Below are 12,540 nucleotides of genomic sequence, written 5' to 3'. Positions count from 1 at the left end.
CCCTTCCAACAATTTTTCATGCTTCCAAAAATGGAGCCTCCAGAGTTGTTAAATATTGGAATAAATTGCTCCCTTGGTTGTTTTTAAATTTTCCCAAGCTGACAGCTTCGGGAAATTTAAAGCTCAGCTGGATGGATGCCTACTTGAAGTAAAATGTAGGTGATCTCTAATTATTTACTCATTTATTATTATTTTATTTATTTTAATTAATTATTTTATTTTTTTTTTTTTTCGGGGCAACAAAAGTCCAAGGCTTCCTTGCACCATACAACTCAGTCATTTACTAATACTAATAGTAAATGAATTAATCCAAAAGGATTAATTCATTTACTAATTAATAATTCATTTACTTCTTTCTTTTTTTCTTCTTCTTTTTTTTTTTTTTTTGGACTGAGTCCAAAAAAAAAAAAAAAGAAAGTATTATTATTAACAGTGGCATTATTTTGCCACTGTTAATACTAATACTGTACTAATAAAGTGTATAGAACCCAGTACCAAACTTCAAGTTCACAATTATAAATTTACCAAAAGCATCCTACAATCACTATTCAAAGTAAAGCAAAACTGATAAAGGATGCACGGAGAAAGAAAAAAAAAAAAAAACCTAATATAAAATACTCTGGTGTGCAAAACTTAAGGACCAGTCAGGTTTTCACCTATAGCTTCTCATAGGAGTAACCGGATATGGGAAAAGCATACCAAAAGAACTTCGTGAGGTACAGAAATGATGAAGGAAACAACACTGACACAACAACGGAAAGAAAACGGTACAGAGGGACTTTATTCAAAAATGGCAACATAGCACTGGCTGCCATGATACAGATGCATCACTGCCAAAGATGGAACAAAAGGAAGAGGTGGTCCTCAGTAGGAGATATGCCACCCCCTAATGTCGATGCAGGCTTTGCACCGCTTGTTCATACTTAGAACAATGTTGTTGATAAGTTCTTGCGGTAACATCATCCATTCCTCTGTCAGCGCCAACTGCAGGTGGTGAACATTTTCTGGTGGGTGTGGACGTGCCGCTAGGCGTCTCCCAAGAGCGTCCCATATGTATTCGATGGGATTTAGATCGATGGAAACGGGCAGGCCAATCCATACGAACAATGTCCTCACTTTCCAAAAGCATATCAACAGCTGTGATATGCAGTGCGATGAGGTGTGGCGTTATCATAAAATAAACACGAAGTCGGGGTCAATGGCATCTCGGAACAGACGCACATGGGGAAGGATTACCTCAGTACAGTAGCGTGCACCGGTTACAGTACCGCCTTCTAGTATCTGGAGTTGTGTACGTCCATCCAAGATAACGCTTCCCCAGACGAGAACACCTCGACCGCCATATCGATCCCTTTCAGTGATGTTTGTGGGGTGATACCGTGCGCCAACCTTTCACAAGATTAGCTGACATCCAGAATCGCTGCTGAGACTGAATCTACTCTCATCAGTAAAGAGTACCTTATCCCATTGTGCTGCTGTCTAGTCCTTGTGTTCGATGCACCACTGTAAACGGTATCTCCGATGGTCAGGTGTTAAAGGGACACAGCGTACTGGCCGTCGAGCAAACAGTCCACCTTTGTGGAGTCGCCTGGCCACAGTAAACTGCGATATCCTGCGTCCTGTGCAGCTGGTTTGCAATGGATCCCACTGTGTGGTGTCGGTCCTTCTTGGCATGTAGGAGTATATAACGGTCATCATTGGGCGTTGTTTTTCGTGGACGTCCACCACTGGTCCTTCGAACAGCTGTACCTGTCGTTCTGAATTCCGACCACGCACGTGAGACGATGCTATGGGCGATACCGAACTCTCCAGCCACATTCGTCGCACTTCGACTTTCCTCGAACTTCCCAATTATTCGACTCTGGGTAAAGTGATCCAGATGTTGTCTACTGGCCATTTCGTTGTCTGTAGCACTGTATGAAACCAATCGAACGTCAGTAACAATCGTGCTCACCATTCGGTAATTTGCACATAACTGCTGAACTGCTGCTTTTATCTGCTCATGTGAGCCCTCTCATCACGATTCAAATTTTTGCATGTGCACCAGCTTTCTACTGAACGGCCACAGTTATGCAAATCACCACAGTCTGTTTAGTTTGATTTTGTGGTTGTTACCTTTAGAAATAGCGTTGGTCCTTAAGTTTTGCACACACCAGTGTATTAAAAGGCTAGCAATGTAGCATAAGTAAAATCAATCAGATTGAATATAAAAATTTAATAAAACAACTAACAGTTGTCTACAATATGTACTAATATATTATACATTTTATATAATTATACTTAAAGAACATTACAAATGTAAACTTGTAGTTAATAACTTACCAAATATTTTAAGCCGTTCGTGTAAATGTAGCTAAGGCACAGAGATACAATTAAAACTTGCAAGATTGACACCCAATATAAGGATAAGAAAATAATCTAAAAGAGAATTATAATAAAATTCAAATTATTCATGACCTACAATGTACAGGAAGTTTCGAAAAACTTTAGTCTAATTTCAGGATTTTAATTGAAAATGTTTTTTAATTGAAAATGATTTTTAAATGGAAAATGTTTTCTCCCGTTTTCATGGAACATTTACTCCTCCAATCACCGAATTAAGAGTGACAGGAATACACTGTTACCCGTCTTTAGGCCTGTTACAGTGGTTCCTGGACTTAATTTTGTCAGTTCCAACAAATATTCTTGATCACCCCAGTACCCCAATTTGGCTAGTTCGTATAATTCCTTGTGAATATAATCCTGGAGCCACTCCAGCATGCCTGACGACGGAAAACAGTGTACTGTATTCCCGAAATTTGTTGGTACTGGAGTGGTGGTATTGAGGTTCAAACCCCTGACTGCTAAATACGGTCGATCTGCCAACCCGCACTGGACCAGCGTAGCAGATTATGGTCCATTTGCCTCAGCATGAATTGTTGAGGAGGCTTCCATCCTGCAGTGGGGCGCCTCCGTAGCCAGGTGGGAAGGAGCAGCAGTGCGTAGCACACGCTTCTTGATTAGACCGGGGTTCGAGCCCGTCACCACCAAATACGGAGGATGCGGAAAGGTTAAGGAATGACCACCGCATATCCTGGAGCAATATGGCCTTAGTTGCTAATGCTCCTAAAAACCAAACAACAACAACATCCTGCAGTGGGTTGATAATGGCTGCAGTTTTCTTTATTAATTCTTTATAAAACAGACATTTGTTTTTAGACTGATTCTACTTTCATAAAATTCCAGTAAATACTTTTTTTTCTTGATTCGATTGCTGTAACTTAACTTTTAGCAACCTGTGTAGTTTGACCAAATCTTCAGCTGCATTCCTCATAACTACAAAATTTGGAAAGCATTGGTCTAAAGAACTTGCTTTTTATTGCATGCCTTCTTCTATAAAGGTACTAAATGTATAACATTGACATCATTTGATTTATATCGAACTAATACATTTTCTTTCTCTGTCTAATTACAGGGCCAAAAACCATAACCTTAGGCTGGAGTCGAAGTGTGTCAATTCATCCAGGTAATCCGAGCTCTTTGCTTGTAGCGATTCCTGTCACCCTTGGAGTAGTTGTGGGAGTTCTAGTAGCTTTGGTTGTTCTTTGTCATCGACGAAGGTTTGATACTCCGATACCAGCAAGGCTAACCTATCGAAGGGCGGATTTCAAAGAGGAACATCATTCCACAGCACCACCTCCTTCTGATCTAGCAATAGCAGAAGAAGACGAAGAAGAAGAAGAGGAAGAGGACAACTGGAATCCATTACCTAACCAAAAAAAGGAAAACCCTACCAATTCTTCTAGCAGTAACTCAGATGAGAAGATCGCAATGACCGTTTCTAAATACAGTGAGAGGCAGTATTGTCCCCAAATGTCTTCATCGGAAGTAGAGATGAAAGGGAGCTCTGTGGTCACAAGATTGTACCAGCATCAGCAACCTAATTCTAACTATGACTGTTTTGTCCTCAGGGATGACGTCTGAAAGTAAGGCATTCAAGAGGGAATGAATTACATAATGGAAAAGAAAGAGAAAAAGGACATTCATTACAAATACACAGGTAAACATATCAATCCTATACGTGTTTCACAATGTGGTTAGGTGGAACAGTAATGCTGTGCAGTTGTATTATGAAACATCCGACTCCAGTGTATATTGCCTGGAATTCTAGTAAATTGTGCGATTTAACCTTCATCTACTAGTCATTCTTGTAAATGTATCATTTGTGAGAATATCTAATACTAAATCCCATTACAGTAGATTGGTTTTTCTTGACTTTATTTGCTGAGAAGTGCGTGCCATATTTTATAATACACAATTTAAAATTAACACACAATATGATTTATTGTATTTTTGCCAACCAGGTGGACACACCTTTTACTACTGGAAAGGTTAAGTTGTTTCTGTTAAAGTTCTTAACGCTCCGATTTATCAATATCTGTTTAATAATAAGAACCAAATATTTGTTGATATTAAAATATATTTGCAGTATTGTCAGGTTAAAGTAATTAATATTCTAGTTAGTCTTTTGCTAAAGCAGATTTTGTCCGCTAGGTGGACACAGAACTACTACTGATAACGGTCCCGAATAAAAAAAATAAAAAATGTTTATTAAGCGATGTTGCTGAGTGTAATGTTAATAAGGCCTGATTATGAAATAAAGTGTCCCCGTGTTTATAAAGCTGTGATTTTTCAATATCTGTTTATAATGTCTATTTAATAATAAGAATCAAATTCTAGGAGGATTAAAAACCATATAAAAATACAGCATAAAACTTTTCGAATTATATATATATAATCTAAGAAAATTTCCGAAGTTTTCTTATTTTGTTTTAAAGTAATTTCATATTAACATATATTTAATTTTAACTTACATATTCAGAATTCCCGAACATAGTTTTCCTGTCGAATATACTGCATTTGCCACTCATATTAAGATTTAAATTATTCATTATTTCATTTATTTAAAAAATTTGTCTATAAATGGTAATCTGTAAAGCGCCCTCTACAATATTGAGTACGAGTAGAACCTCCCAATAGTAGCACTAACCTCTTGCTGTTTACAGCGGTTATCGATTGTTTTAAAATTAAGAGAAAAAAAAATTATTATTGCTCTTATATTATTTCTCCCTGACTGGGGGTTCGGGTATTGCTACCAAATAATTTCTGGAGTTCCTGGTAAGTGTTCGCTGGGAGACCTATTGCTGCTAAGCTGTTATGTAGGGTCTTTGACACCACACCTGTGGTTGACAAGATGATCGGGATGTTCGTTACTTGTTGCATATGCCACATCTCTGTGATCTCCTGTGTTAGGTTTCAGTATTTCCTGATTTTTTACCCATGGGTTTTGTGCAGGTTTCCAGTGTTGGCTATCGCTATGTCAATCAGATAGGTAGCCTTTTCCTTCTTGTCCACAAGGGTTATGTCCTGTCTGGGATTGTCCTATCTGTTATTATGGCGCGGTCCCAGTACAGTTTGTGGGTTCGGGTTTCTATAACTACCTGGGGTTCGTACTTGTAGTGCGATACACTCTCTTCGATCAACTGGTATTTCCTTGCTAGCTTCTGATGTACTGTCCTGGCTACCTGGTCGTGTCTATGAGTGTGCTCAGTTTGGGTGATCACCTTACATCCTGCGGTGATGTGTTGAATCGTTTCTGAGGCCAGGTGGCATTGTCGACATGTGTCATCGAACACTCGGGGCTCCTTGGCGATGTACTTTCTATAGTTCCTGGTGTTGATTACCTCGGTCTTGAATGGCGAGCATGAATCGTTCAGTCTCGGGGAAGAGCGCCCTGCCCGTCAGCCAAAATAGCAAAGTGACAAGGAACCTGGTCAGACACAGCCATAGGAACTAACCGACGAAGATGAGTACATGCAAACATACCATGTGACAAAAAGCCCGGACTGGACATAAATGCAGGAACTACTTGCATTACGCCATATGGCGGTCTGAATAGGACTCCCTAGTCCTACTCTATTGTCCCCATACTTCTGGCTTTTCCCCCCAGTCTTTAGTCTCCCTCCCCTACTCTGTCTATACGCCAGCGAACGTCCCACACAATGTTAAAAAATTAAAATATGACCAAATTCAAACCGAGCACGCAAAACTCTTTCGCCTTAAACCTTTTTCAGCGATTATTTTATTTTTTTATTTAATTTTTTTTTTATTTTTTTTTTAAGGCCCTAGCCACTGAAATCTCAGGAAACTAGGTGGCAGGGCCTGCCAGAGTAAAATATCAACTACTGGGTACCTGGTCTGCCTCCACGAGGCTAAGTGTGGACAACGTTGGGCCCCCAGCAGGGGTCTAGCGGCTAAATGGCCAGAAGAACAACAATACACAACATTACACTTACAAAATCCATACACTTTTAAATCTCTGGCCTTTACAATGAACTGTTACACCTACAATGAAAGCAACGCGGAGTTGGGGGAAACCTCCGGTGCCGCTAGACACGAATACACTTTACACTTTACACTTTTGCCCGTCAGCCAGTCTGCGCGGGTAGCACAGTGGTATCGTCACTGTCCTCCCCACACCGGGTGAAAAAGGCCTGGGTTCGAATCCCGTCGATGACGCGAGGAACTTTAATGGGCTTTTTTCACTCCGTGGCTGAGTTAGTTGGTCTCAGGCGTAGATAGCAAGGTTTTTCTCCCCAGTAACTGGGATTTTTTCGTCCAGCAAAACAGGCAAATCAACCATAGAACATACGCAATTTACAGACACAAATACGGGTTAATGTATTTAATTACGGGCAACCCTAAAATAATAATAATAATAATAATGCTCGTGAGCCAAGCGCCGATGTGAGAAATCACAGGTGGCGCCTGACCGTAACACTATGCTCGTGAGCCATGCGTTGAAAGCAATTTTATCTATGTGATCTTGATGAAGATTATTGTAGTGTCTGCCATGGAGTGTCTTCTTTCCCCATCTTTCTAGCTTCGTTTGTGCCTCCTGGTTGGGAGGGGACTCCTCGCTTAGGTTCAGTGGAGTATACCGCTTGTCTATCTTCCTTATGGCCTGCTGGAGTGCTGCTGTGTGTTTCTAGAAGTAATCCTTCAGGTTAGCAATAGCTATCTTCTGTTGCTCAATGAGATCTATCAGGCCCCTTCCTCCTTCTTTCCGGGCTATTATCAGTCTCTCCACAGCTGATTTCGGGTAGTGTTGGCGGCTCTTGGTCATCATTGTCCTTGTCTTTCACATGATATCCTCCAGCTCAGTGTTAGTCAAATCTATGACCTCGAAGGAGTACGTTAGCACTGGGACTGAATAGATGTTTATGGCTTTAACTGTGTTCCCTCCGTTCAGCCTTGCTTTCAGCAGGCTTCTGTGTCTCTGATGGTATTTTTCGGTCAGGCAGGCTTTAATTTTCTTGTGCTGTAACTGCTGAGCTTGCATCATCCTCAAGTATTTGTAGACCTCTCCCTCTGCCATGGATTCGCTCTCTTTACCAGTCTGCAACTGGTAGTTTCGGTTGACTAATTTTCCCTGACGCAATCCGTGGGTCTTGCATTTGTCTAGACCAAATTCCATACTAATATCATTGCTGAATTCTTCGGTGATCTGGAGTAGTTGCTGGAAGTGCTTCTCGGTTCCCGCGTAGATCTTGATATCATCCATATACATCAGGTGAGTGAGTGAGGGTGTACAGGTTCTTCCTTCCTTCTTTGAGGTTATGTCCGTACTTGCTACTGTTGAGCATGGTGAATAGCGGGTTCAGTACTAGATAGAACCACAGTGGGCTCAGGGCATTTCACTGAAAGATTGGCCTGGTTGCGATGTTTTCGACCTTAATGGTGGTACTCTATTTTGCCATCGTTTCTCCTGGGAAGTTTGTCACTATCGGATTGACTTTGTAGATGTTCAGCGCCTCTGTTAGCCAGCTATGAGGCACGGAGTCGAAGGCCTTGCGGTAATGGATGTAGGCTGTGTACATGTTGCGGTGCTTCTTGTGGGCTTGCTCCATAACCGCGGAATCTATGGTTAATTGTTCTTGCATCATTTGCTCAGTTGCTTGCATCCTTTCGTTCAGCCATTATGTTCTGGCTCTCCAAGTGGTCTGATATCTTCCGGGTTATGCAGCTGGTCAGGATCTTGTACATTGTTGGGAGGCAGGTGAATTACCTGTATTTCGCCGGGGTTTTTTGTATCTTCGCCTTTAGGCTTCAGATATGTGACTCCTTCAGTGAGAAACTTCGGGGTTATCTCCGGGTGCCTTATCATTCGAGTGAACTGCTCTGCTAGGTGCTTTTGTGTGCAGGTGAGCTTCTTGTACCAGTAGTTGTGGATGTAATTAATTCCTGGGGTTCGCCAGTTGTGGGTGTTCCTGATCGACTGTTTTACTTCTTCTTCTCGAATCTCCCACTCTCTCATGTATGTCCTTGGGTTTCTTCCGTTTTACTTCTATCCAAGTAAGACATAACAGGCTGTTATGTCTTACTTCGCTGCTCCATATGTTATTATTATTATTAACCATATGGTGCAAGGAAGCCTGAGGTTTATGCTGCACCAGCCAAAAAAAATTCCCGAGTTACCCTGAGAGAGAGAGAGAAATTTGTATAAATAAAAGCAACTCCATATAAAAAGGAGTGAGGTTGGAAAATGAAAGACCACATTTGTCTGCAATCAAGAACAGGACATATTTGTGCCCTAAGGAGACTTCAGACTGATTGAAATGTTTTGGGTTATTTCATTTAACAAACCAAAATTACAAAAAAAAAAAAAAAAAATTAAATTAATTTCTAAATTAGGGAGAATATTAGAGGGGTGGATCTACATACTAAAATAAAATAAAAGTTTATTTAAACATGTGCCCAATTCTGAATAATTATGGAACTAGGATTTGAATTTTAAGAAATGCTATGGGGTTTTGAACAGTAAAAAATAAGAGTAACAGACATAGATACAGTAAAATGTTTCTATTTGCTAAGTACATCATGTCTGCTTATTCTTATTTCTGTAATTTTTAACCATTGAAAACTCCATAGCCGTTTTTTGACATTCAAATAGCCATAGCCATATATAATCAGATACGCATTTATTTGAACTTGTTTTGGTGAGTAGAACTACCCTTTAATTTTGTCGGTGTAATTTAGATATACCCTGTATAGCACGGAACAAATTCTACAAATAAAAAAAAAAAAAAATTCATACAAACATGTCTCAAAAGGCTTTATTTCCGAGATATTAAACATCAGCAGTAAATTACAAAACATAAAAGAATCTCTAAACCAAGTTAAACATTTTATATTTCGGATTACCGAGAAAGTACTACATACATCATATTATGTCTGAAAATCACATGTAGTCTATAGTCGTTTAGCTGTAGACTATAACCAGTTATCTTCTGCAAGGGCATGAAGAAGAGATAATTCTCTTCGCGGTTAGCATAGCTGATATAATCTCCACCGTCCTTACACTGAGTGTAAAAGACCCAGGTTCGAATCCCGTTAATGATGGGATTCGAACCTGTGTCTTTTAATCATTTTCACACGATGTTGTTTTGTGGAATTAAAAATCAATGTATAGGATATAAAACTTCATGCAGTCAATTTTATTGTCCAGTCTAGAATTTTTTGTTAGAATAAAATCGCGGAATTTTGTTTGAATTATATTTTTTTGGACCCCTGATTTTTACAGGCCTAAATCCTTTATAAGCCCTATTCCTCGTGTCTAATGGAAAAGACAGCCCTGCTTAAATCAGATATTGATAGATGCAAATTATTGCATTGATTACATAGTTTCAATACGTACACTGGTGTGCAAAATTTAAGGACCAGTCAGGTTTTCACCTGTAGCTGCTCATAGGAATGGCCTGGATATGGGAAAAGCATACCAAAGGAACCTCGTGAGGTACAGAAATGATGAAGGAAACAACACTGACACAACAACGGAAAAAAACCAGTAGAGGGACTTTATTCAAAAATTGCAACATAGCACTGGCTGCCATGATACGATAAATTCCAAAGATTCCATCTTTGGCATCACTGCCAAAGATGGAACAAGGGGAAGAGTTGGCCCTCAGTAGCAAATATGGCCACCCCTAATGTCGATGCAGGCTTTGCACCGCCTGTCCATACTTAGAACAATGTTGTTGATACGTTCTTGTGGTAACATCGTCCATTCCTATGTCAGCGCCGTCTTCAGCTGGTGTACATTTTCTGGTGGGTGTGAACGTGCCACTAGGCATCTCCCTAGAGCGTCCCATATGTATTCGATGGAATTCAGATCGGAGGAATCGGGCAGACCAAGCCATACAAACGATGTCGTCAACTTCCAAAAGCATATCACACAGCTGCAGTGCGATGGGGTGTGTATTTATCATCCATAAACACGAACTCGGAGCCAATGGCACCTCGGAACAGATGCACATGGGGAACGATTACCTCTGTACAGTAGCGTGCACCGGTTACAGTACCGCCTTCCAGTATCTGGAGTTGTCTACGTCCATCCAGACGAGAACACCTCCACCGCCATATCGACCCCTTTCAGTGATGTTTGGGGGGTGATACTGTGTACCAACCTCTCGCCAGATTAGCTGACGTCCAGAATTGCTGCTGAGACTGAATCTACTCTCATCAGTAAAGAGTACCTTAAGTAAAGATTTTGTGGTTGTAACCTTTAGAAATAGTGTTGGTCCTTAAGTTTTGCACACCAGTGCAGTATTCTTATTTTTAATAATGTTTATATATGAGCTTGGCAAATTCAGGGTTTTCAGCTGGATATCATTATCCTTCTCTCTTTCTCAGGGTAACTCGGGAATTTTTTTTTTTTTTTTTTTGGCTTGTGCAACATAAGCCTCAGGCTTCCTTGCATCATATAGCTAATAATAATAATAAATCAATCTACAGGCTAGAAGTCCTGACCTAACATACTGCATAATCCAACACTGGAATAAAGCAGTGCTGAAACTTTGAAATGATGAGAACGTTGGTTAATTATGAAAATCAGGCTATGCTCCTTCAGAATGATTGGACAGGCTTCACAGACGGTTGGAAAACAGCAATTACATTTAAATGCTATTGGGGCAGCTGGCATAAGTGGCAATGAGGCATAGCAATGCCGCATTAATACAGGAAAAATAAAAGTAAATACATTTTGGTGTTTGTATATAATTTATTTTAATAATTGAAAACCGATGTTAAAAATGATTAAACATAATACAGTGTTACTAACAGAATGAAGCAAATTGTAACGCCGCCTTTTCTCTCCGTTATAGCGCGGGCATGCTACTGTAACTTTCACCAATCTCCATACAACCTTCAAGCATGCTCAACACTAAAATGAACATCCAGAGAGTCGGGTTTTAATGTGCTCGTCTACCAGTTTGTATTAGGACATAAACCTCACGTGTTCTTCAATCTTATTCGTGGAATAAAATTGGCAACATCGGAGGGCGCTGTGTTCTCCACCCCGATTCTCTATTGACTTAATAGAGCCTCGAGAGTGGCCGCAAATAAAGGTTCTTTCTTAATTCGGATTCCGTGGTCCGTGTGTAACCAGAGAATGTCATGAGGCAAAGTTAGCAAACAAACATGGTTTATTAAACAGCAACATTACATAACAACATTACATATAACATACAATAAACATAATATAACCGTGTCTAGTATCCAGATAATTGTTAAGTTAGTTTAAGGGATATTTGGTTGGTACATTAAATCTGTGTATCTTCATGTAGTTAGGCAAACAACGATTCCTTTCCTTTAGATGATAACATAGATATTCTCCTATCTTAGTGTTAAATGAGTAGCAAAGGTAATTGCTGGGTAAATAATAGAACACAATATGGTATCATTGGATAATATTACTTTACTGTTACAATCACATCAAACACATCTTGAAGCTTACTTCAATGAGAAGAAAGGTGGGTATAATATGACATACTATCATATACAATTCTATTGATTAAAATGGGGTGAACTTACCGCAAAGTTCCGAGCCACGTCGGAGCGAGGACTTCACTACCTCTGGTATCATCTTTTCTCGCTTCTACTCGGGGTAATACCGCTCTCTGCCTCTTTTCTCCTTACTGCTCTCGAATCAACTCGACTGCGACCACTGGACCACGGAAACTGGACAACTTTCTGATCAACGAACTGGACCACTCCCTCGACGACGACTAGACCACTTCTCCTTTGTTCTCAATCTCTTATATAAGTTTGTCCCCTTTCTGCCTTTCCCTCTGAGATGCAGGTGTTCATCTGGACGGTCAGGCAAAAAGGGTTTTTGCTTGACACTTTTAGGACCTGACTCACCCAGGGACGATATTTATTAAGGGGCTTGCATATTCGTGCAGGGCTGCTTTGGAGAAGTTTATGTGACATTCACCTCTCCCCTTTTTAGTCTCCCCACTACCAAACATTCCGCTGATACATGATTCAGTCGGCCTCAGTAGTATGACTCTTACAGGGGCGACTTTTCTTACTTCAGAGTGTCATATCTCACATTCTCTCTTTTGAAAACATGCGTCAGCCCACTGCCTGGGGGAAGATGACCACTCTCCACTAGCTGGCGGCACATGACGGGGGCGATACTGTTTCACTCGCGCGGCGTCA

At 40.3% G+C, this 12,540-nt stretch overlaps 1 protein-coding gene across 3 annotated transcripts in view; it reads left to right on the top strand.

Moving 5' to 3' along the window:
- Positions 1-4,011, top strand: part of LOC150077908 (fibroblast growth factor receptor-like 1) — a 109,851-nt gene extending 105,840 nt beyond the window's left edge. For all 3 annotated transcript variants that reach the window (XM_090384719.1, XM_090384718.1, XM_090384717.1), the window contains exon 8: positions 3,455-4,011. In XM_090384719.1, the coding sequence (XP_090240845.1) occupies positions 3,455-3,963 (509 nt within the window). In that variant the 3' untranslated portion in view covers positions 3,964-4,011. The remainder of the gene's footprint in view (positions 1-3,454) is intronic.
- The last annotated feature ends 8,529 nt before the right edge of the window (positions 4,012-12,540 follow it).

The sequence above is a fragment of the Mastigoproctus giganteus genome, chromosome 11 (assembly GCF_048544385.1).
Source record: "Mastigoproctus giganteus isolate SK-2022 chromosome 11, ASM4854438v1, whole genome shotgun sequence".
In the NCBI taxonomy this organism is placed as follows: domain Eukaryota; kingdom Metazoa; phylum Arthropoda; class Arachnida; order Uropygi; family Thelyphonidae; genus Mastigoproctus; species Mastigoproctus giganteus.
The sequence above is the reverse complement of the archived record's forward strand: the minus strand, read 5'-3'. Positions and strand labels throughout refer to the sequence as shown.